This window comes from Lagopus leucura, unplaced genomic scaffold (assembly GCF_019238085.1).
Source record: "Lagopus leucura isolate 7727_CA_CO unplaced genomic scaffold, USGS_WTPT01 Super-Scaffold_100059, whole genome shotgun sequence".
NCBI lineage: Eukaryota > Metazoa > Chordata > Aves > Galliformes > Phasianidae > Lagopus > Lagopus leucura.
In genome coordinates, this window is record NW_024962305.1 from 87,113 (window position 1) to 106,920 (window position 19,808).

The following is a 19,808-nucleotide window of genomic DNA, read 5'->3' on the forward strand; positions in this document are numbered from 1 at the left end:
AGGACACAAGCAGGATAATTGCCACAGCAGGAGTAAAATAAATGGCAACACCTCGTCAAAAGTAACTGAACAGAGTCCCACCCCTCCCTCCCCTGGCCCTCGTGTGGTCCCACTGCTGGCACAGAGGACAACTCTCTGCTCCCCCCTTCTGTCCTGTACCTTCACAGAGCAGCAAATGAAGGCTGGCACCACTTGTGCCCCCATTTTAACGACCCCTGGTTGGATGAGCGACCAATGGCTGCAGCTGCTGCCCAAGGGTGCTGTGATCAGTGCTTTGTTCCCATGAAAACTTTATTTGGCTCCATACAAAACAGTGCTCTGCTAGTGCGGGTCTTCTCCATGGTCTGAGTGGTCTGACTCCTCCTCCTCTTCCTCCTCCCCTTTGTGTTTTTCCAATTTTGCCATGAGCTCTGAAAAGCAGGAAGAGGCACAATGAGACTCCAGGTCTGAGGGATGTGCAACAGCAAAGCTGGCTGTCCAAGACCTGCCAACACAGCTCTCCAAGAACTGAAGCACCTACCAAAAATCACCTTCCTACACAAAGACTAAACCAGGATGTACCACCGTGTGCTGAGCCCGGGGCTTCAGATGCTACAGCACCAGGCTCTGTCAGCGGATTACTGACCTGCAAACAACAGTATCAGAAAAGCTACTGTCTGCACTCCCAACACCCCCATCAGAAATCAGTCTCCCCACGTTCCTCATCTGGGCAAACACAAATGCTCTTTTTACACCTGTGGAGGCACCCAGGCCCTGATGTGGTGCCTCCAGGCACTGAGAGAAGTTCTGCCTGTGAGCTCCAACTTGCAGCCAGGCCAAAAGCTGTGAGCATACATCAGCAGCCCTCTTTCCCACAGCTGGCTGTTACCTTTTGCTGGGTTGAAGACTCCATTGGTCTGCTTGTCACACACGTAGCAGCGCTGGGATTTGCGATAGTGCTGGAGGGCACAGCTCTCACAGAAGTAATGCCTACATCTGTATGGAGAAACAGAAGGCAGTGCCTGTCACCACATACAACTGCTGCATCCAGGAGTCAGAAATAATTGACCACTGAGCCCTGAGGAATGCAAAAGCAAGCTGGGTGCACAGCTTCCTATGCAGCATCAGCCCTGTGTTCTCTGCCGTACTCATAAAAGCTATTTCAGCATTGCTTCACTGCTGCTGAATGTCTGCACGCAGCCATCAGCCAGCTCTCCCAGAGACAGCACGGGTACAAGTGCTATAGTGGACGGGCTGTGGTATTCCCTGGAGGAAGCATGGAGGTAGCAGGCACCTGTCAGGACAGCCAGCAGTGTGGCTGCTGCAAGGTGATGCCATCAGGCAGCATCTGTGGAAATCTAAAAGGTGCTTGGACAACAAAGGCTTGAGATCCCTCAAGGAGATGCTTGAGATGTAGTTAGGAGACTCCCTGCATAGCAGAGGCTTTCCCCACCCCCCAGAGAAGCAAACAAGCATACTCCACCCACCAGCATGTAGGCAATGACAGTGTTTGCAACCATGGCGAATGGCTGACTGACCAGAGGACTCAACCCACCACAGATGTTTGGCTCCCTCACTTACTTGGTGACCACGGGGTTCTTGAAGGAACTTCTGCAGATGAAGCATTTGAAAGGCATATCCTCCTCATCACTGCTCACCTCATAGTTTTCTTCATCTGCACAAGAGAAAGTTAACCAGACTGGATCAAGAGAGGAAGCAGCCAGGCCAGCAGATGCACGGGGCATGAAATATGGAACATAGAGAAAGTACAGCAGGTGGGATTGAATCTCTGCTGGAAACAACAGAGTTCTAGCATCTGGGTGTCGCTGATGTCAGTAACATGTGTGGGACTGAGATATAATTAGGTCTAATGAGCCAACGTGCTTGTTGCTCAGCTCACAGGAGCATATTTTCTGACACCCGCTTGCTGCTATAAACAGACAGATCCTCCAATTTTTCACATTTCTTTCCAAAACAGCTGCTATTAAACTCTTCAACTCCAACTCACAGAACATCCCCTTTCCTGGAACTGCACAGGGGTTCATAAGCAACACTCAGCTGCATCCTTGGGCCACAGATGTGGATTCTGAGTGAGAAATAGGGATGTGACGAGGCATGAAAGCATTCTAGCTCCTGGGCATTTGTGCTGCAGGAAATGGTTCTATCTACCTCCCCAGCTCCACGCTGCTTGCTGCTGGGATTCATACAATAGCAGACTGCTATATTCTGTATAGACAGAGCAAATAGTCCTCCCTGGTAGCAGTCAGTGGAAATCTGAAAGCAGCAGATTTGCTCAGCACTGGCAGTGGTTACTGGTGCTAAGGTAATTCCACAGCAGGGAGTTCCATAGCTTTGTGGAATGAGGAATTCCTTCCATCTAATCGACCCATTGCTTGTGCAGTTTGAGACAGCAAAGTCTGTAAGTCACATTCACTTTCCAACATGAGAGAAGGCAGGACCTTGTGGCCTCGTGCACCATTAGCTCAGGGAGCAGGAGAGCAGAGGGGCTGTGCTGTACCATTGACTCCATAGCGGCCTTCATCCAGTTCCCGTTCTATCTGCCAGCCGTGTTTGTAGTCTGAGCGGTCGTGGAGGAATTTGCAGCTGTCTGAAAAGCACAAAGGAGGGGGGATGAACAATCTTCCCCCATTGCCCAGCTGTTCACAGGTCACCTCATGCAGGGGCAGCCTGAGATTTGCCAGCACAAGGTGAAACCTGATTGCTTCTCCACGCACCTACATTCCAGGGCAGGACCGAGCAGGCCACACTGCCCTCTCAGGATCAACAGGCCACGAGCATCACGGTCTGGATGCCACAGCAAGAGCTCCAGCATTCACCCACGTGGGAAGTGGGATAAGGACGAGGAAATCCCACCCCCACATAACCTCAGGTGAGGAAACACGAACTCTGCCCGTGAATCAGTAACTTAGTGCCACAAACCTGGGGTCACCCAACTGGGTTGGATCCCTCTGCAGGTCAGGGGCAGCACGTGCTCACCTGCAGGCAATGTCCACTCACCTCCAAAGCCGCAGAACCCCGTTTCTTTGTAGTCCTTACAGATGTCTGGCTGGTAATCCCACCGCACCGTGGCCCGCAGGTGCTCTGGAGCACGGATGGGTCCTTTTCTGAAAGGGTGGGAGAAGGCTCAGGCCAGCTGTGTCACTGCAGTGGAGAAGGGCCCTGGGGGCCCAGCCAAAACCAGACACTGCACTCATTAGATAGGAACAAGTTGGCAAAAACAGCAACATTTCGGCCCCAGAAAAATGCCTTTGGGGACAATGCCTGAAATTCTCTGTGGTTCCCCCCATCCCAGGCTCGTCCCAACCTACCTGACCATTCCTGAAGAGGCATTTCCCATTGATGTGTCTTTGGGCTTCACATACTTCTGGTAGTTGTTAATACCACGGTAAATTTTATCATCTTCTTTTCCTCTCAGTTCCTAGAAAAGAAAAAAGGAAAGGCAATTAAGGGTCAGAAGAGCTTCATGTCACAAACCAGCTTTCACCTCTCCAATACCAATCTCCCTTTCTGGCCATGCCTCCCTTAATACCAGGAAATTGATAATGCCAGAAGTTCCCCCATTTACACAGGCAACACTTTTGGCCTCTCAAATTAGCAGGGAAGAAAAGACTCAGACTCTTGGCATGCAAAAGGGGATGAGTTAAGCACACACACTCCCCCTGCACAGCGTTAACTCGTGAAGGTGAGGCTGACTGACCTCCTGGATTTTCTGGCTGCGCTCGAAGATGGCCTGGGCATCTTTATCCTTCTCTGTGTCCAGTTCATACACTGCTGTGGCCCCCATGTCTTCTGGGCCAACAGGTTTCTGAAAAGCAAGAACAACTTGTGACAACAGTAGAAAGAAAGGCTGTACAAGAGAGAAAGCCCCTGGGCTATCAGGTGGGTCAGTGACTGAACAAGTGCTGGGCACGGCCTGCTTCACCCTCCAGCAGTTTCTAACTTCTCTTAGCACCTGCCAGCATGAATCCAGCCTAATGCTTGTGGAAGACAGGATGCTAATTACTGACTACTCCCAGGTTTTAGCTTGCAAAGTCAGGACACACTGGTCCCCACTTTATTCCTTCAAGCTTCATCTTGTGTTAGCTGGAAACTGATCTCAGCTCTCCCATGTTCAATGCTTCAGTCATGAAGCGCCCAGCCCACACACAGCATGTTTCATCTGAACTTTTAACCCAGCAGCCCGCGCTCAGTTTTAATCCAGTGATTTGGTTTTGGTTCCTCTTGAACACAGTGAACAGACACCTCCTCCTAGGTTTTGTCAGCTGCACAGAAACCGAAGAATAATTACTACCAGCCTCAAATTAAAAACAAATCCAACTTACACACCAAAAGCCTCCACCTCCTCCTAAGAACATGCTGCCCTGCCTTGGCTTCCTCCTTACAGCATGAGCCTTCATATTGATCTCTAATGTGATAATGAGACCTCAGTCTGACCTTGCATCTTTGACTGAGGATAGCTGGACGTTATTCCCATTTTACAGAGAAAAAAAAGGAGACACAGAGAATAAGGAAGCAAATCTGGGGAGGAATAAAAAGCATCAACACAGCAAATGCTGGTACTTGCTTTTAGTTCTACACAAATCTCGATGAGACTCTTATAGATGGACACAATTTCACTGGATGAAGAGGAGAGCTTGAGAAAAACCCAATGGGAAGAACATTTTTCCAGCTGTGTCAAAAACTTAAAAATAGTGATTTCTCTCCACTTCAACTGTTAACAAGGCCCTCAGGTTTCCCCATGCCTCAATCCTAAGAAAACAGTGACCTCCCTCTAAAGCTTTTACCCTATTACTACTCACAAAAATAAAGATGGGAGTACATTCTATGTTACGTGAATACCTTATGGAGGAAGGTGCTATAAAACTGAAAATATGGCCCCAATAATCGAGCAAATCTGATTCTGGTGCTCCATCTCCCAAACACTTTGTGTGACTCCAGTCACACCTTGGGGTTTTAATTCCCACTTCTAAGAGGGAAAGACCAACTTTAATTCATAGAATCACAGAATGGCCTGGGTTGAAAAGGACCACAGTGCTCATCTGGTTCCATCACCCTGCTGTGTGCAGGTCACCAACCAGCAGCCCAGGCTGCCCGGAGCCACATCCAGCCTGGCCTTGAATGCCTGCAGGGATGGGCATCCACAGCCTCCTTAGGCAACCTGTTCCAGTGCCTCACCACCCTCTGGGGGAAAAACTTCCTTCTAATATCCAACCTAAACCTCCCCTGTCTCAGTTTAAAGCCATTCCCCCTTGTCCTATCACCATTCACCCTCTTAAACAGCCGTTCCCCTCCTGTTTATATGCTCCACAATGAGGTTTCCCCACAGCCTTCTCTTCTCCAAGCTAAACAATCCCAGTTTCCTCAACCCTTCTTCATAGGAGAGATGCTCCAGCCCTCTGAATTCCTAGTTGAACTCCTGATGATGCAGTACATCAGAAGAATAAACCTAGCACAAAACACTCGTGTGTTAGGAGGGAAGGAACACACATCTATGGATCAAAACCAAGACGAGCTGACTGCACATCTGCAGAAGCAGATTATTGAGATCAGCCAGCCCCCCCCCCCCCTCAGCCCGTGCTCAGTCCTTACCGCCGACCTTGTTGATCTGTAGGTGACTCCGATCTCCTTCGATGGATCATCCTCATCGCTGCTGCTCAGCGCGTACGAGGGCCGCTCCTTCGTGCACCTCCTGGTCTGAAGGGCAAACAGACAGCGGCTGTGAGGGATAAACGGGCCCCACGCAGCCCCCGGCCGGCGCAGTGCCCCGCAGGCTCCTCACCTTCTGGATCATGGGGTTGGGGGCCTCCCGCCGCCGCTCCTTCCGCACCACCGTGCTGCCCTCCTCACCGCTGCTCTCTGCGGGGCACAGCACGGGGCTTAAGGGGCGCCAGGGGGGCCGAACCGCGGGGCAGAGGGGGCGGCGGATCCCCGCGGCTCTGCGGGAGGATAACGAACGGCACCCCGGCACGGAGGCCCGGCCGCCGCAGCGCCCCTCACCCACACGGCCCAGCGGCCCAGGGCCGGGCCTGACTGAGGGGCAGTGCGGCCCAGGGCGCCAGCAGGTCTTCCCTCGCCTCCCTCGGGAACCGTAATGGACCGCCTCAGCGCCTACCGCCCCCGGCAAACCCCACGGCCCTCACCATGCTCCTGGTCGCTGCTGGGCCGCTTCCGCCGGCCTCTACCCGCCGCCAGACCCCGTTTCTTGAAGACGAAGCTGCACACCGAGCCTTCCTCCGCCATCTTGCGCCGTCGCTGCCGGCCAGAGCAGCCCTAGAGCGGCTCAGCGCGGCTCAGCGTCCCCTGCTGGCCGGGAGGACTCGGGCCGCGGGGAGAGCGGCGGCTCCTGGGGGCAGGGCGAGGGAGGGCGCCCCCTGCAGGCGGGGAGGGCGCAGAAAGGAGGAGCCGCTCTCCCTGCCGGAGGGCTGCCGGGCTGCCGGGGAACTCGCGCGTCTCCATAGCAACGGCTTGGAGTGCGCGTGCACCGGTGTGTGTGCGTGAGCGCGCCCCCCACGTGCACGCGCGTGCATGCGTTTGCATGTGCACGAGCACTTCAGCATGCATCCGTGAGTGCGCGAGCATGCGTGTGCACATAGCCAAGCGTGCACGCGTGTGGAGCACACAAGCGTCCAGGCGCACGAGCACGTCGGCATGCACGCACCGTGCACTTTCACGGGAGTGCCGGCACACGAGTGTCAGCGTGCACGCATGTTTCCGTGTGCGTGTGTGCGGATGCCGCTCTCCGCAAGCCAGGCGCGCTGCTGCAGCCCGGCCCGGCGTGTTTCCTTCTTCCATTTGCAGCGAAACCTCTACGCTGCAGGTGCTGCACGGCCACGCAGCGACGGCACCGATACGCCGCACCTCCCCTCCTGGTGAACGCCGCCGCCAGGCAAGGATGCGTTGCACCGAGGTCGATCGCCGCGCACTGCGCGCGCACGCGGCCAACAGGAGCACGGGGCCGCGCTCCCGACCCTGCTCCGCTGCCCCCGCTTTGCCCAGTGCCGCCCTTCGCCCTCTTCAGGCGAAACCCCGACCCCAACAAAACCCCGACCCCAACAAAACCCCATCCACCATCGCCGCTCCGCTCGCTGAGGGGCGGCCGTGCGGAGCCTGGGGGGATCCGCAGCCCGCTGCCTTCGTGGCCTCGAGCTCAGCACCGCATCCACGGCGGGTGGTGGAGGGTGGGGGGGGCGGGGAGTGGGGGGCGGCGGTGCGGTTTTGGGGCCGGGGGGCCGCCGGGTGAGGGAGAGGCGGCTGCACACAAAGGAGCGGCGCTCGGAGCCGCACCGCGCAAGGAACCAATCGCCGCGGCGGCCGCGCGATAAAAGGGGCTGCGGGGCGGCGGGGGGAGCGCGCACGGAGCGCGCCTGAGCGCGGAAGGGACTGAGGCGACCGACCGACCGACCGACCGACCGACCGACCGACCAACCAAGCGTGGTGAGGGCTGAGTCCTTCTCCTCGGCGGCGGAGCCCGGGGGTATGGTGGGTTTGGGTTTGGGTTTGTCGGGAACAATGGGGGAGGGGAACAAAGCGGGGTGGGAGATGGGGAGATGGGGAGAAGGCAGGGCTGCAGGTGGGGAGCCCCGAGAGCAGCGCTGCCAGCCGGGGTCATGCAGCAGGTGGGGGTTTTCCCCCCCCGAAAAATGCATGCGTGACCCCACAGAGAGGAACTTTTGCTTCGGGAAGCGGCTCGGTCGAGGGACTGTAGGGTGGGGGAGCATACGGGGGATGCTGTCTGGGCACTGGGTGCCTTTTGGGGTTGGGATTCTGTTGGGAGGGCAAGGAAGAGGAGAGGGATCTGCACCCGGTGCTGAGTGGGGAAGGGAGTGAATAGGGTCTGGGAGTGCGGTGCTTGGTGGGGGGGGTGCAGCATTTTGGGGCTCCCCAGCTGTGCTGAACTCCCTCTTTGTTGTGTGCTGCATCCCGTGCTCGGGGGTGTGGTGGGGTTGGACAGATCCATCTGCTTAAGCTGAGCAGATTGAGCAAAGATAGAAGAAAACCTGTTAGATCCCTGCTCCCCTATACCCCCCCTTTTACCCCCTGCCTTGGCTGCTGCCTGCTGCCTCTCCATGCTGTGTCTCCCAGCACCCATCCAGCTTTACATCCCTCCAGCCACAGGTCTTCCATCACCCTCTCAGGAGGCTGTTGCATGACTGTGAGATTTGATCCCAACATGAATGCACCCCCAGCCCTGGCATAGCCCTGAGCAGCTGGGGACCCCCTCAGGGCTTCACAAAGGGAAGCAGCTCTGCTTTCAGTAGAGAGAAAGGGAAAGGATTAAAAAAACCAAACCAAGATGTTGTCACCCAAGAACTACAGCCGGGATCAGCCCCAGGTGGCAGCCCTGTGCTGTAACCACTGGGTAAAGGGAAGATCTGATCCTTATAATTCCTTAGGATCTCTTGGACCAGCTAAGATACCACATAGATGATGTTTTTATTGGTTTTCAACTGGTTTCTGTTGATGGGTTGGGCATCTGTTTTGGTACACTGGAGTTGTGTGGCAGCGTGCTTCAGAAATGGGGCTTTGTGCACCGAAAGCATCACACGAGGGCTCTCCCAGCTGAGCTGCTGCGTATTTAGGGCCAGGGACAACATGCCTGCAGCATTATTAATGCTGATTAAAAAATAATGGCAGGGTAACTGATGTAGTATAGTCTGAAACAGCCTCGGTGCTGCTGTCCTCTCCCCATGGGGTCCCGCAGGAAGCAAACTCCCAGCTGAGCAGTCAGGGTCCACCTCAGCACGGGGTGTGCAGTGATTGCGTGCATCTTCGTTTCCGTAAGGCTCACAACAAAAGTGTCTTTTTTTGGTCCCCAAAGTCCCATGAGACTTCTCATTAGGGAAGGGAGTTCCATTGGTGGTTTCCTCCTGCAGGTCTGTGAGCCTGCAAGCAGTCCCTTCAGCCCAGCTGCGAGGGGTTTTCCTTTTCCTTTTTGCCCATCCTCAGCTCTTGCAGCCCATTGTCAGGCAGCTGCCATGTTCCCATCTCTGCCTTTGGCTTTCCATTAAAGTCATCTTTTCATCTGCCATCTGGGAGTGTTGCAGAGCTTACCTAGCTATTAGCAAAGCTCTGGGATGGAAAACGTTAAATCTGGGTGAAGGGATTATTGCAATCATTAAACACACAATATATTTCTCACTCCTCTGGTGTGCCCAAAGCCCACTCCATATGGCCAGCGAGCAGAGGGCACTGCAGGAGAGTGAGCATTTGGGATCAGTGCAGAGGTGACAGAGGAAGAGTGCATCAGCACTGCTGTGTGCTGCCAGGGAAGGGGTCCAAGCGGGACGCAAAGGTCTGAGCCCTCCTCTGGTGTAGGGATGGAGAACCTCTCCTATAGGAACAGATTAAATGGATTGGCTTCTCGTGGCCAAAAAAGAGGAGGCTGATAGGCCATGAGTACTTCTGGGAGGCAAACTGGGAGCAAAATTCCACAATAAGAGTAAAGGGATGAACATGTTGGTAGGAAACTGGGAGGTGGAGTTTCTGGGTAGGACGTGGGGGATGTCTTCTAAGACTAAGGAAGAACTGAGAAGGGGGTGGAAGGGGCATAACTGCTATAACTGTGCTCGTGTGTACTGCACTTAATTAGTACCATGCTGCAGAGCTTCCAAGTCTTCCTTCTTATGAAGCATTTGTGCCTGATGCCCAATCTGAACCTCCCAACCTGTTGTTGCTGCCTGCTCTATCATCTGGCTCTAATGAGAGAGATTTCTCTGCCTGGAAAAGAATCTCCTCTCCCCCACGTAGCAGCTCCCTACTGCATTCGTCCACTCTCTCCGAACGAGATCGCTGAACCCAGGGAGCAGAGATTCCCTTCATGATGCTTAATGGATGCCATAAAACATGGCTTTAGTCCAAGGGATGGGCTGCTCTGTGCTTCAGTTCCCACTGCTGGAAAACAGATGGATCCCAGCAGCATCCTCAGGGCATGGCTGGACCTGGTGCTCCCAGGGCTGAAGGTAGGAGAGCAGAATGGCTGGGCAGGGGCTTCCCTGGCTCGTGTGGGTCCTCCATTGTTGCCCTGACAAAGGCAGCCCTGTTCCTCCCCACAACTATTCCTTGTCAGCATCCCTCAGCATTTCAGCTGCAGATTTCCTGCCCGCTGGCAGCCTTTCAAGAGACGGCACGGAACGTGGATGGAAAGTGGATGAGAGGGGAAGCTGTGCGTGGTGGGGCCAGGTGGGGTCGTGGGGGCTGCGTGAGCGGCCCATCTGCTTCCCTCCAGAGCCCTCTGTCCTGGATTGCAGCAACAAGAACCTGGGTTGGGTCCCAAACACCGGTGTTGGCCTGGAGCCACGCAAGGAGCCCAGATCTGAAGCCAACTTAGAATCATGGAATCATTAAGGCTGGAAAAGACCACTAAGACCATCAGGTCCAACTGCCAGCCCATCACCACCATGACTTGAGGTCTGCCAAGGATGGAACCCTGACCACCACACTTGCTCTGTTGTCCCCCCACGGCTGCAGCTTGCTGCCCCTTTTCCTGAGAAGCTGCAGCAGTGCTGGTGATGTTGTGTTCCTGGCCTGATGCTGGCCTGTTTGATGCTGATTTGTTTCACAGCATGGGCTGGCCATGGCAGGTGTTTGCATAACCCTATATGTGGTCATGGGGACATCAGCAGTACCGAATTTCATGGGGGAGATGCCCGATAGCCCCTCTGAGGAGTGGAAGCCATGCCACGCTGCTGGGGAAAAGGCATCTTCTTGGGATGGAGAGGGAGGGGGCCTGGATCCTTCCCCTCCCTCCCCACCCCCCCCCACACACACTGTGCTTGGTCTTTGGGAAAGCCTCTGGCCATGGCACAGTGATCTCAGCAGTAAACACTGACTTCACAGGGCTGCTAATGGGAACCATATGGCAGAGAGGGGCCTCTCACCCTTTGCAGTCACGCTGCTTTCCTGTGCCGGAAAACCATCATCAGTTTTCAGAGAGGCTCTCAGCCAGCAGTGGGCTGCTTGGGGGCCCAGTGAAATGAGGCTGGTAGGCAGCAAAGGGCCGTGATGCTGAGCAGGAGAAGGGGACAGTGCTGTGTGTTGGAGGCAGGCCATGGTTATGGGGAGATGCCGTCCTCCTGTGAGTCGGGGAATTTCCACAAGGGGCCACTCCAGATGCTTCCCTGTCCTTACATCTGTCCCCAGGGCCAGGCAGGTGACAGGCTGTGAGACAAATGTTTTGTGACTGAGCAGCTTCTGGGCTGAATGCTGCCTTCTTCAGCCCAAAGAGCTCCTTGGTTAGTGCCAAAAGGCAGAGCTGCAGCACTCCTCCTGCTGTATTCCCATGGCAGCAAGTGCATGTGCCCTGCAGGTGACCTCCAGCCCCACTGTCCTGGGTCAAAGACAGCTTGCTGAGGTCACCAAGAAGCCCCCAGAGCCAGGCTGAAGCTGGTGGTTTGGGCACTGAATGCATCCTGCTGAATCCAGTGCCACTGAGATCCAGTTCTGCCACATTGCAGCCACCAGAGCTGCTGTCAGAGGGTGCTCCACCTCCTTGGGCTCAAGCCCAGATCCACTGGAGGACCATCAGATGCTCCAAGGAAGGACAGGAAGAGCAAAAGCTGCAGGGTGAAGGGGTCCTTGTCCCATCCTGAGCTGTATGATAAGAAGCCAATAGTCAGTCCTCCTCCTCCTGGGCTGTGTGAAGGAGCTTAGGAACGGAGGTCTGGAGAAATCAGGGCTAGCAGCTGTGGTGCCAGCATCCACCATGGAGGCCAGGACTGAGCTTCCTTGCTTTGTCACAGACATAACACGTGGTCTTCGTGAAATCAGCAAGCTGTTCCAGCACCAGCAATCTTGGCATCAGTGTGGCAATGTGTCCTGAAGCAAAGCCTGTGCCATGGGGGTTCCTCTGCACACAGAAGCATGTTTACTGCTTTGGGCTCAAATCCCCCCTGTGCAGACCAATGCCTCCTTGAAACAGTGATGACAGCAGCTGGAAGCCTCTTAGAAACACTCCTGCGGTCTCTAGTGTGCTCTGTTTCCTTTATCACTTCAGCACACCCTTCCCCTTTGAGATTTCTACCCCTGTCCTTGGGCAGGAAGGATGTTTAGCAACATCTACTCTTGTCTGGAGGGCAGCTAGACCAAAGGGGCCTCTCTTGAAACAAAGACCGGGGCACGGGGCTGCAGAAGGGTATGTGCATGGAGAGTGGGTCTGGATGGAGAACATCAAGATATGGGTTGGGATAATTGTGATGGTCTTGAAGGGAATGGGATTGGGGAGCTGCTGCATGCAGGAAAAGAGGGGAAGGGGAAAAACAGAAGCAGAGGGAGCCAGGGATCATGGGGAGGAAGGGGCTGGAGGAACAGGGGAAACTGAGGCAGCTGGGGTAGGGGAGGAAGATGGGCTGTGAGGGGAAGAGGAAGGGGTGGAGAGATGTTGGAGGGACGGGCGGCGAGAGGTGAAAAGAGGTGAGGAGATCAAGGGCTGCACATCTGTGCTGGAGGTACATGCAGGGTATGGGCCAGAGGGGCTTTGTGGGTTCTTTGGGTTCCCCATGGGGTCTGTGCACCACGCAGACCCTGGAGGTGTGGGAGGGATGGTGCTGCACCAGGAGGGGGGTGGCAGGAGGAGGGGGGTGTCTGCATGGCCTCCAGCATCATCCGCCTGCGTGCGCTGCATCGTGGCGAGCAGGAAATGACAGACAGACCGCAGAGAGGATGGGAAATGATTTCGGTAAAACTGGAGTTGTGTTCTCAGCTGGGGCTGGGAAACGTCTGCACCGAGGGCTGCCCAGCTCAGGTCTGGAAGCCCGGCTTTGCTGCTCAGGTGGTTGAATTCTGAAAGCAGTCGCTCATTTGGGGTGTTTGGTTGCAGCACCTCGAGCCTGATGGCAGCTGCTGGGTGTTGGGGCTTTCTGGGGATCAAAGAATTCCCCAAAGCCAAACTGTGGTTGCAAACGTCACTGGGAGATTGGATTGGCAGCACATCTCCATCATTGCAGATCTCCTGTTTGCAGCCAGGGCAGCACGGGGGGCTCAGAGGCCACAGCCATGGCTCAGTGTCCCCACTCTGCTCCTCCCTCTGCACCAAGAGCTCAGCTCCCCATCTGTTTCACATGTGCAAAACAGGGCTCATCAACCCTGACCTTTTATGGCTGTTTTGAAGGTAAAGCACAGTTGGGGAAAACCCCGAGGATCTGTCAGTACCTTTTCATCCGACTTTTACCAAAAGAGGTGGTGTTTTTTTTTTAGTGACTTTTTTTTTTCCTGTGCTGCATTAAAGCTGTGCTGGGAGGCATCAAACTCACCCTCACGGGTTGCTCAGCCTAAAGGCAATGTGAGCTCCTGAGAGAAGACAAAGTTTCTGTCACTCGCTCCGCTGAGCTGTGAGCCGCTCTGTTCAGCAAAGCTTCTCTGGGCTAAAATTAGGCTAAAATCCGGCATCACCCATCCTTTGGTGGCTGCACCAGTCTGGGCTCTGGGTTTGCTGCCTCAGCAGGACAGCAGCTCTGGCTGGAGGCTGTACCTGCCTGCTGACAGCTTGCTACCGCCTGCCGACCGCCTTCCACACGTGGTTTGGAGGATGCTTACAGCAGCTGCCACTTTGCTTCCTGTCCCTCTCCCATCCAAGCCCAATATCTTTGTATGGGAAAGCATCAGAGCCGCATGCTGTCCCCACCTCAATTCCTAACATTGAGCCCTATGCCAGATCTGGCGTGCCTGGAAGTCTTGGATCCCCCGAGGAACCCCTGTGCCCCACAAGGAAGCCAATATCACACATCAGCTCCTGCAGAGCTGTGGGGTTGGGGTGATGAAACCGGCCACGCTCCCACTGACATTTCCTTTCCAGGTGTTGCAAGAGGAGAGCTTTCAACACCTCCCCAGAAACATCGGCCCACAGACTCCAAGCTCAGGATTAAACCCACCGAGGAGGGGACAGAACCATGTTCCAGGCCTCGGAAGCCGCCAGCACAACCCCATCTCACGTATGTCGCATCCCCTGCAGTTTGCATGAGAATTCCAGAGCCAGTTGAGTTTGTTCTCAGAGGCTGAAGGCTGTGCATAGAGGACTTGGTGTTTTAGAGTGACTGAAGGCACAGCTGCTGCTCAGACAACAGGACCGGGGGGGTGGGAAGGTTCCAGCAGAAGGTGCTGTTTGCTGAGCACATTGCTGAGCACGTTGTCCAGGCTCTGGTGCATCTCATCCAGCGCTGCTCGCCCCTCTCGGCTCGGGTTGCTTTCTGTTTGTTTGGGTTTCCATGGCTTTCCGTGATCACAATTGCGAGCATGCGAGCTGCTTAGGATCGGGGCGATGGGAGATGGAAAAACATAAAGGCTTGAGAACATCCCCTGCTGGGACAGGATATGGCCCTTCCCCGAGGGAGGATATCTCAGCCATGGAATAGATAGCGTGCCTGGTCGGAGCCAGGAGGCTGCCGAGAAGTGACGAGCAGCAGCAGAGCACTGCAGCCTTGGGAGCAGATAGGAGGCAGGAGCCCTGCTCAGCATCCTCCTTAGCGCTGCTCACCGAGCCTGGAAGGAGCCCGTGAACCCCAACCCCAGCAGAGCACCTGTGGTTGCTTTGCTGGCGCTGAGGGATGCAACTGGTTTTACACAACCTGAGCCTCCTCTCTGCCTGCGCTGCTCTGTTGACTTTGGCTTTCTCTTCAGCCTTGTGCAAAAGTGGGAGGGAGAGGAAAATCATGTCCTCGACCTCAGGCGGTGAGAGCAGCTGGGAAACGTCTGGAGAGGCAGCTTGGTGAAGTGAGAGCTTCCTGTGTGTCTCTTAGACAAACTGTTTCCAAAAATACAAAGAAGAAATGCTGGGGAAGGACGAGGTGGGAGCTCACCCTGGGGACAGAAACGAGGCTGTGCTGCCCAAACAGAGCTGAAGCTGCAGCAGGGAGGCAGGAGGTGATGCTGTGGAGTCACTGCCTGATGGGGACCCTCTAAGGGTGCACTGAGACTTGCTCAGAGCCCCCAGGGGCAGAGGCTTGGGCACCTCAGAGTCTGCATCTGCTCTTCCCACAGCTGTGGGCTCTGAGTGACACCCAGCACGTCCTTAACTCCACTCTCCCCTCCGTGCACACAGTCTGCAGGGACTTGTGGAAGCTTTTTGGTCTCGCTGATGGCGCAGGCATTTCCTGTGCAGCACGAGGGCAGGCCTGGCTGCTAACAGGGGAACTCGGAGACAAAACATCTGGTGAGGGGCAGCCAGCACTGCGTGCTGCATCAGTGAGGGGCATCCTAGATACAGCACAGGGAAACTGCCAGCCCTCCTACAGAGCCCTGAGTGTTGGATGAGCCCAATGGTTTGTTGGCCAGGAGGAACCACGAGCAGCCTCTCATGCCAAAACAGAGCTGTTGTTAATAAAAACATCAAAACAATAAAAATAAAACCGGGGCAGCATGTGCTGGTTTGCCAGTGTAGGTCACAGGGAGGGTTCTGCTGCAGCCACTCTGCAGAGACCCAAGGGATGTTGAGGCAGGGATGTTTCCTGCTGCCCTGCTCAGCTTTGCTGAGGGGCTGATGTCAGCCCTGGAGCCTTGCTGGGCAGTTGAGGAAAGGAAGCACCGCCTGCAGATGGTGAGAGCTGCATGACCCTGGGGTCTGTGCTCGTGTGCTACCTGCACTAAAAAAGCAGCCAGTATGCTGTGACACCTTGCCACAGAAGCAGAGCCATGGCACGCTGCAACAGCCAAGCTTCGGTGAGCAGTGCGGAATGGCAGAGCTGGCTGCTCTGTGCCCATGACCCCACAGAAGCCCTGTGCCTTCCTGGTGCAGGTTTCAGAGCCCATCGCCGGCTGCCACGCGCAGCTCAGTGCCTCACCTGCCAGTCCCTAACTCCCATTTCAATTTCTCTCCTTAGGAGGCAAAGAGCAACTCAGGAGGCAGCACGGTGCAGCGCTCCAAGGTACCGCAATTCTCCTGCACCCGATTGCTGTGGGAGGAGGTGGGAAGGACAGGGATGGGCACAGGATCTCCAAACCCCTTTCCTCACCTTCTCTCCCTTTGGTTTCCCCTTGCCCAGTCCTTCAGCCTGAAGGCCCAAGTGAAGGAGATGTGCACTGCCTGCCAGAAAACCGTCTACCCCATGGAGCGGCTGGTGGCGGATAAATTTGTCTTCCACAACTCCTGCTTCTGCTGCAAGCACTGCCACGCCAAGCTCAGGTGAGCAGTGCTGGGTGCTGCTGTGATCCTTACTGGCAGCTACGGGGTGTGGGGAGGCTCTTCACCCAGCTGCCCATTGCAGCCCTCCTCTTGAAGGGCAGGGGAGGACCCTCCGTCCCCTTTCTGCTAAGGGCCATCTGCACGTTCCTTCCTCTTTCCTCCCTTCTCCCTGTGCTCCCAAGCCCTTGCTGAGCCCCACTAACCCCTCTCCTTCCCCAGCCTGGGCAGCTACGCGGCACTCCACGGGGAATTCTACTGCAAGCCCCACTTCCAGCAGCTCTTCAAGAGTAAAGGCAACTACGACGAGGGCTTTGGGCGCAAGCAGCACAAGGAGCTGTGGGTGCACAAGGAAGTGGAGAGCGGGACCAAGTCGGCATGAGCAGGGCACGGCCCACCCTTCCCTGGAGCCCAGCAGACAGCACGGAGCAGTGCTGAGCCAGCACTGACTGAGCTGATGTAAAGCAAAGGGGACCCAAGCAGTAGGGAAGGGGAGGCAGCTCAGCTTTTCCTGGGGCCTCTGAGGATGTCTAGAGGGGTCCTACAGATGGTAAGGATGGGGCAGAGGTGAGCGGGGTGCAGCCCCCAGACCCAGAGCCCTCTCTCCCTGATGAGATCAGACCAGAAGCACTTGCCCCCTGTGAAATCCCAGTCCTGTGCACACATTGCAGGCCTGCTGCTGTGGGAAAGGAGATCCGAGGGCTTTGAGAGCCCCAACCCAGCCTGTAAGTCAGAGCAGAGCTCCCGGTACCAATGCTGCCTTGCTGGGGCTCTGAATAAGGATGGTCTTTGGTTTACATCAGCTCAGTTCAGTTGGGATTGTTCAGCCTTAAGGATGTTGCCCTGCGACTGTTTAACAGTGTCTGTCTTTTTTATATTTGCCTTCCATTGGTACGTTCTGCGCTGGAGCCGAGTGCAGCTCCACGTGTGACACCTCTTTTATTTTTGTAATACAAGGTTTCCAAGCCTTCCCTCTCTTGTCCTGTGCTTCCAGGGGCACAGGGAGGTGGGAGCAGCGGTCAGCTCTGATCCATTGCTGTACAAAGAGCCCACACAGGACTGAGGAACCATTCCTGGTGATGCGCGTGCGATGCTGGGGCTGAGACAGACGTTATTTGGGGAGCAAACTCAGGATTTCACATTGCACACCAGTGAGCTACAAAGCTCTGAGCCGCGGCTGTGACCACAATTCAGCTTCCACGCAGAGCCCAGAGACCAGCCTTGGAGGCAATTCACCGTTGTGTGAATTCTGTCTGCCCTTTTGCTTACATGCACTTTGTGGCTCATTCGCTTCCCTTCATGCCATCGCTGTGCCCAGTCCCAGCAGGCGGGCAGGGATGGCTCCAAGCTGGGCTGGCTTCCATCAGCCTGTGAGAATCCTTGCTGTGATGTTTGGATGGGGGAGTCCATAACTAATTAATGAGCCTAACGAGACCTAATGCAGTGAACCCAGGTGGGTCTGTTTTTAGTGATCATTTACCTCCTTCCTCTGCGCGCATGATCTGTAACCCTCATCTGCCCAGCAGGTCAATGGCATCACAGAAGGTGACCAGGTTGGTCAGGCACGATTTCCCCTTGCTCAATCCACAGTGATTCTGATGACCTTCCTCTTCCACTTACAAGAGATGGGTGCAGGCTGTCCACCTGTGTGACCTCAGAGGGACGGGTGACCCCCAGTGTCCCTCCTGCTGGACATCACGTCTGCCCTTGTTTGTTATGAGGTTTCCTAAAGACACGTGTGAGGATATGCAGTGCACAGCAAGGACTGCACACACACAGCTGTGAGTGCCAGCCTCACAAAGCGCTCTGCCCTCCATCACACAGGTCTGCTGGCTCCTTACACCACAACAGAAGCCACTTCCTTGCCCAGCCCTGCAAGATTCATCACAGCACAACAGTGCTGCTCTGCACAGGGGCCCTGTGACCCTGATCAGGTTCCGGTCCTTTCCTTGGCTTAGAAAATGAAAACAGGCTCCTCGGTTTTGCTTCCTGTTTCTTGCTGGCTTCACTTCCCCATTCTCACACTGGCAGGCTGCTGCTCTGTTCTGCACAGCAGGGAAATTGTATGCAAGGGATTTTAAACTAGCCTAGATAATTTTCCATTCTGAAAACTGAAGATTGGGATTTCGCCTGATGACAGAAGCAATCCCTGTTCTCTACTACTCTCCTATACCCCCTTTCCTGCGCATATGGGCGCAGCAAACTCTTGTTGATGCAGCAGAAATGGAAGGAACACGAAATACCAAGAGGCACAAGGTCTTCAGAGTCTATCTGTATCTTTTCTACCGCTGCTTTCTGCAGTCCCCTTTTTCTCATTCTGAGAACAGAAAGCTGACCCAGACACCACAGTTTGAGGGGGGCATGGGGGGGACACAAGTGAACCTGATGAGCATCAAATTCACACACAGGGAGAAAAGCTTCCATCACTGCTGCATCTCCCTGGATGGACGCAGCACACAGAGCTGCTAATGGCAAACTCTGCTTCCCAGATTAACCTACCAGGCTCCGTGCACAGGGAAGCCCTGGTGGTAGAGTGCATGGGAAGATGTCTTAAACAATGCTCTGAGCTTATCTGATCTGCCTGGTGTGTGTGAAGGATGTTCTGCACAAGTGACAACACACACTTTCCCAGCGAATACCAAAAGCTGCAGCAGAACAGAACCCCCAGCTTAAAACTTCTCCAGCTGTGAGGTTTTTGTAAAGCAAAGATTAAGAAAGGGCCAAAAGCACTCCTTGCCCCTAATATTTCTCTAAGATCCAGCTGATTTTAGGATGAGTCTCATTCCCTTTCGAATCCTCCATCCTTCTGGCTGCCAGCAGCAATCTGCTGGTGCCGGATGCTCAAGTTCCTGCGATTCGGGATGCTCAGACCCACAGCTGGCTGGAGTAAGACTTAACAGCGTAAGTACCCATGAAGAAGAGAACCACAGGAGGTTCCCAGCACGCACAGCTGCCAAACACCGTCCCAGCTTTTATTGGAAGTTTCCGAGCGGCCAGGAGCCAGCCACCAGCTTGGAGAAGCATTCCGTGCTCCCCCTGGTGCGGCTCGGCAGCACCGCGCAGCGGCACCCGCAGTTGGGATGGATGTTTCGGAGCTATTTGGGGAGGAAACCGTCCGCACTGCTGGGCTCAGAGGGCAGCCCGCAGCCTTTGGGGTGGGGAGGAAGAGCTGGGGAGATGGCTGCAGCATCACAACTACTGGGGAGGCCCCACGGAGCTCGGAAGTTGTGCTTAGATGTAGCACTATGCCACAGTGCCACCTGCATTTCCTCTCCTCCACTGCAGAGATGTGGGCCTGCACTGGAGATGCAGAACGAGCACTAGGCAGAGCTCCACACCAGCAGAACAGGGGACGGGGCAGCGAACTGTGCCAGCATTTCTTGGATCTCGTGCAATACACCCACATGGTATAAAATCCAGAAGACGTTGTTCCTAGTTAAGACTTTACGATGCTAACAGAAATAGCCACAGCAGTCTAATATAACCAGCCTCTTTGAGGATTTGAAATTACATTTGCTTCAGAACTGCGTAGCACTGGATTTAAAGAGAAAACTTACCTTGAGTCACCTTCCCTTGAGCCACGTTACAAATATAACACCATTGAGGGGGGGGAGGGGGGGGGGAGGAGGGGGGAAAGCAGTTGAGGTTTTTAGGTTCATTCCTTTTGTGCACTGGTCACTCCTTGTGGCAGATCATTCCC

The 19,808-nt window shown here is 55.0% G+C and overlaps 2 protein-coding genes across 9 annotated transcripts; one reads left to right on the forward strand and one right to left on the reverse strand.

The window, feature by feature from the left end:
- Positions 1-273: 273 nt before the first annotated feature.
- On the reverse strand, positions 274-6,272 carry RNF113A (ring finger protein 113A). Of its 2 annotated transcripts, none has more exons than XM_042886561.1 (10): positions 6,141-6,272; positions 5,780-5,856; positions 5,590-5,694; positions 3,698-3,805; positions 3,309-3,418; positions 2,998-3,104; positions 2,498-2,587; positions 1,561-1,654; positions 869-975; positions 274-410 (listed from the first exon to the last, which is right to left on the reverse strand). In XM_042886561.1, the coding sequence occupies exons 1-10, from the start codon at positions 6,238-6,240 to the stop codon at positions 322-324; spliced, it is 987 nt and encodes a 328-aa protein (XP_042742495.1). In that variant the 5' UTR covers positions 6,241-6,272; the 3' UTR covers positions 274-321. The 2 variants fall into 2 exon arrangements, with proteins under 2 accessions (XP_042742495.1, XP_042742496.1); XM_042886562.1 differs by lacking the exon at positions 274-410 and adding an exon at positions 489-625.
- Positions 6,273-7,350: 1,078 nt separating this feature from the next.
- LIMD2 (LIM domain containing 2) lies at positions 7,351-17,079 on the forward strand. 7 transcript variants are annotated; one of them, XM_042886605.1, is made up of 5 exons: positions 7,363-7,474; positions 13,790-13,925; positions 15,810-15,854; positions 15,972-16,111; positions 16,331-17,079. In XM_042886605.1, the coding sequence occupies exons 2-5, from the start codon at positions 13,884-13,886 to the stop codon at positions 16,488-16,490; spliced, it is 387 nt and encodes a 128-aa protein (XP_042742539.1). In that variant the 5' UTR covers positions 7,363-7,474; positions 13,790-13,883; the 3' UTR covers positions 16,491-17,079. The 7 variants fall into 7 exon arrangements, with proteins under 7 accessions (XP_042742537.1, XP_042742536.1, XP_042742532.1 ...); XM_042886603.1 differs by having other exon boundaries at positions 7,351-7,434; positions 15,810-16,111; XM_042886602.1 differs by having other exon boundaries at positions 7,362-7,479; positions 15,810-16,111.
- Positions 17,080-19,808: the final 2,729 nt, after the last annotated feature.

Coding starts and splice junctions, on each gene's coding strand:
- RNF113A (XM_042886561.1), bottom strand. CDS start 6,240: ATGGCGGAGGAAGGCTCGGTGTGCAGCTTCGTCTTCAAGAAACGGGGT. Junction 3,419..3,697: donor GCAGCCAGAAAATCCAGGAG/GTCAGTCAGCCT, acceptor TTTCTTTTCTAG/GAACTGAGAGGAAAAGAAGA. Junction 411..868: donor AGTCTTCAACCCAGCAAAAG/GTAACAGCCAGC, acceptor CCTGCTTTTCAG/AGCTCATGGCAAAATTGGAA.
- LIMD2 (XM_042886603.1), top strand. CDS start 13,884: ATGTTCCAGGCCTCGGAAGCCGCCAGCACAACCCCATCTCAC. Junction 13,926..15,809: donor CCAGCACAACCCCATCTCAC/GTATGTCGCATC, acceptor TTCTCTCCTTAG/GAGGCAAAGAGCAACTCAGG. Junction 16,112..16,330: donor CACTGCCACGCCAAGCTCAG/GTGAGCAGTGCT, acceptor CTCCTTCCCCAG/CCTGGGCAGCTACGCGGCAC.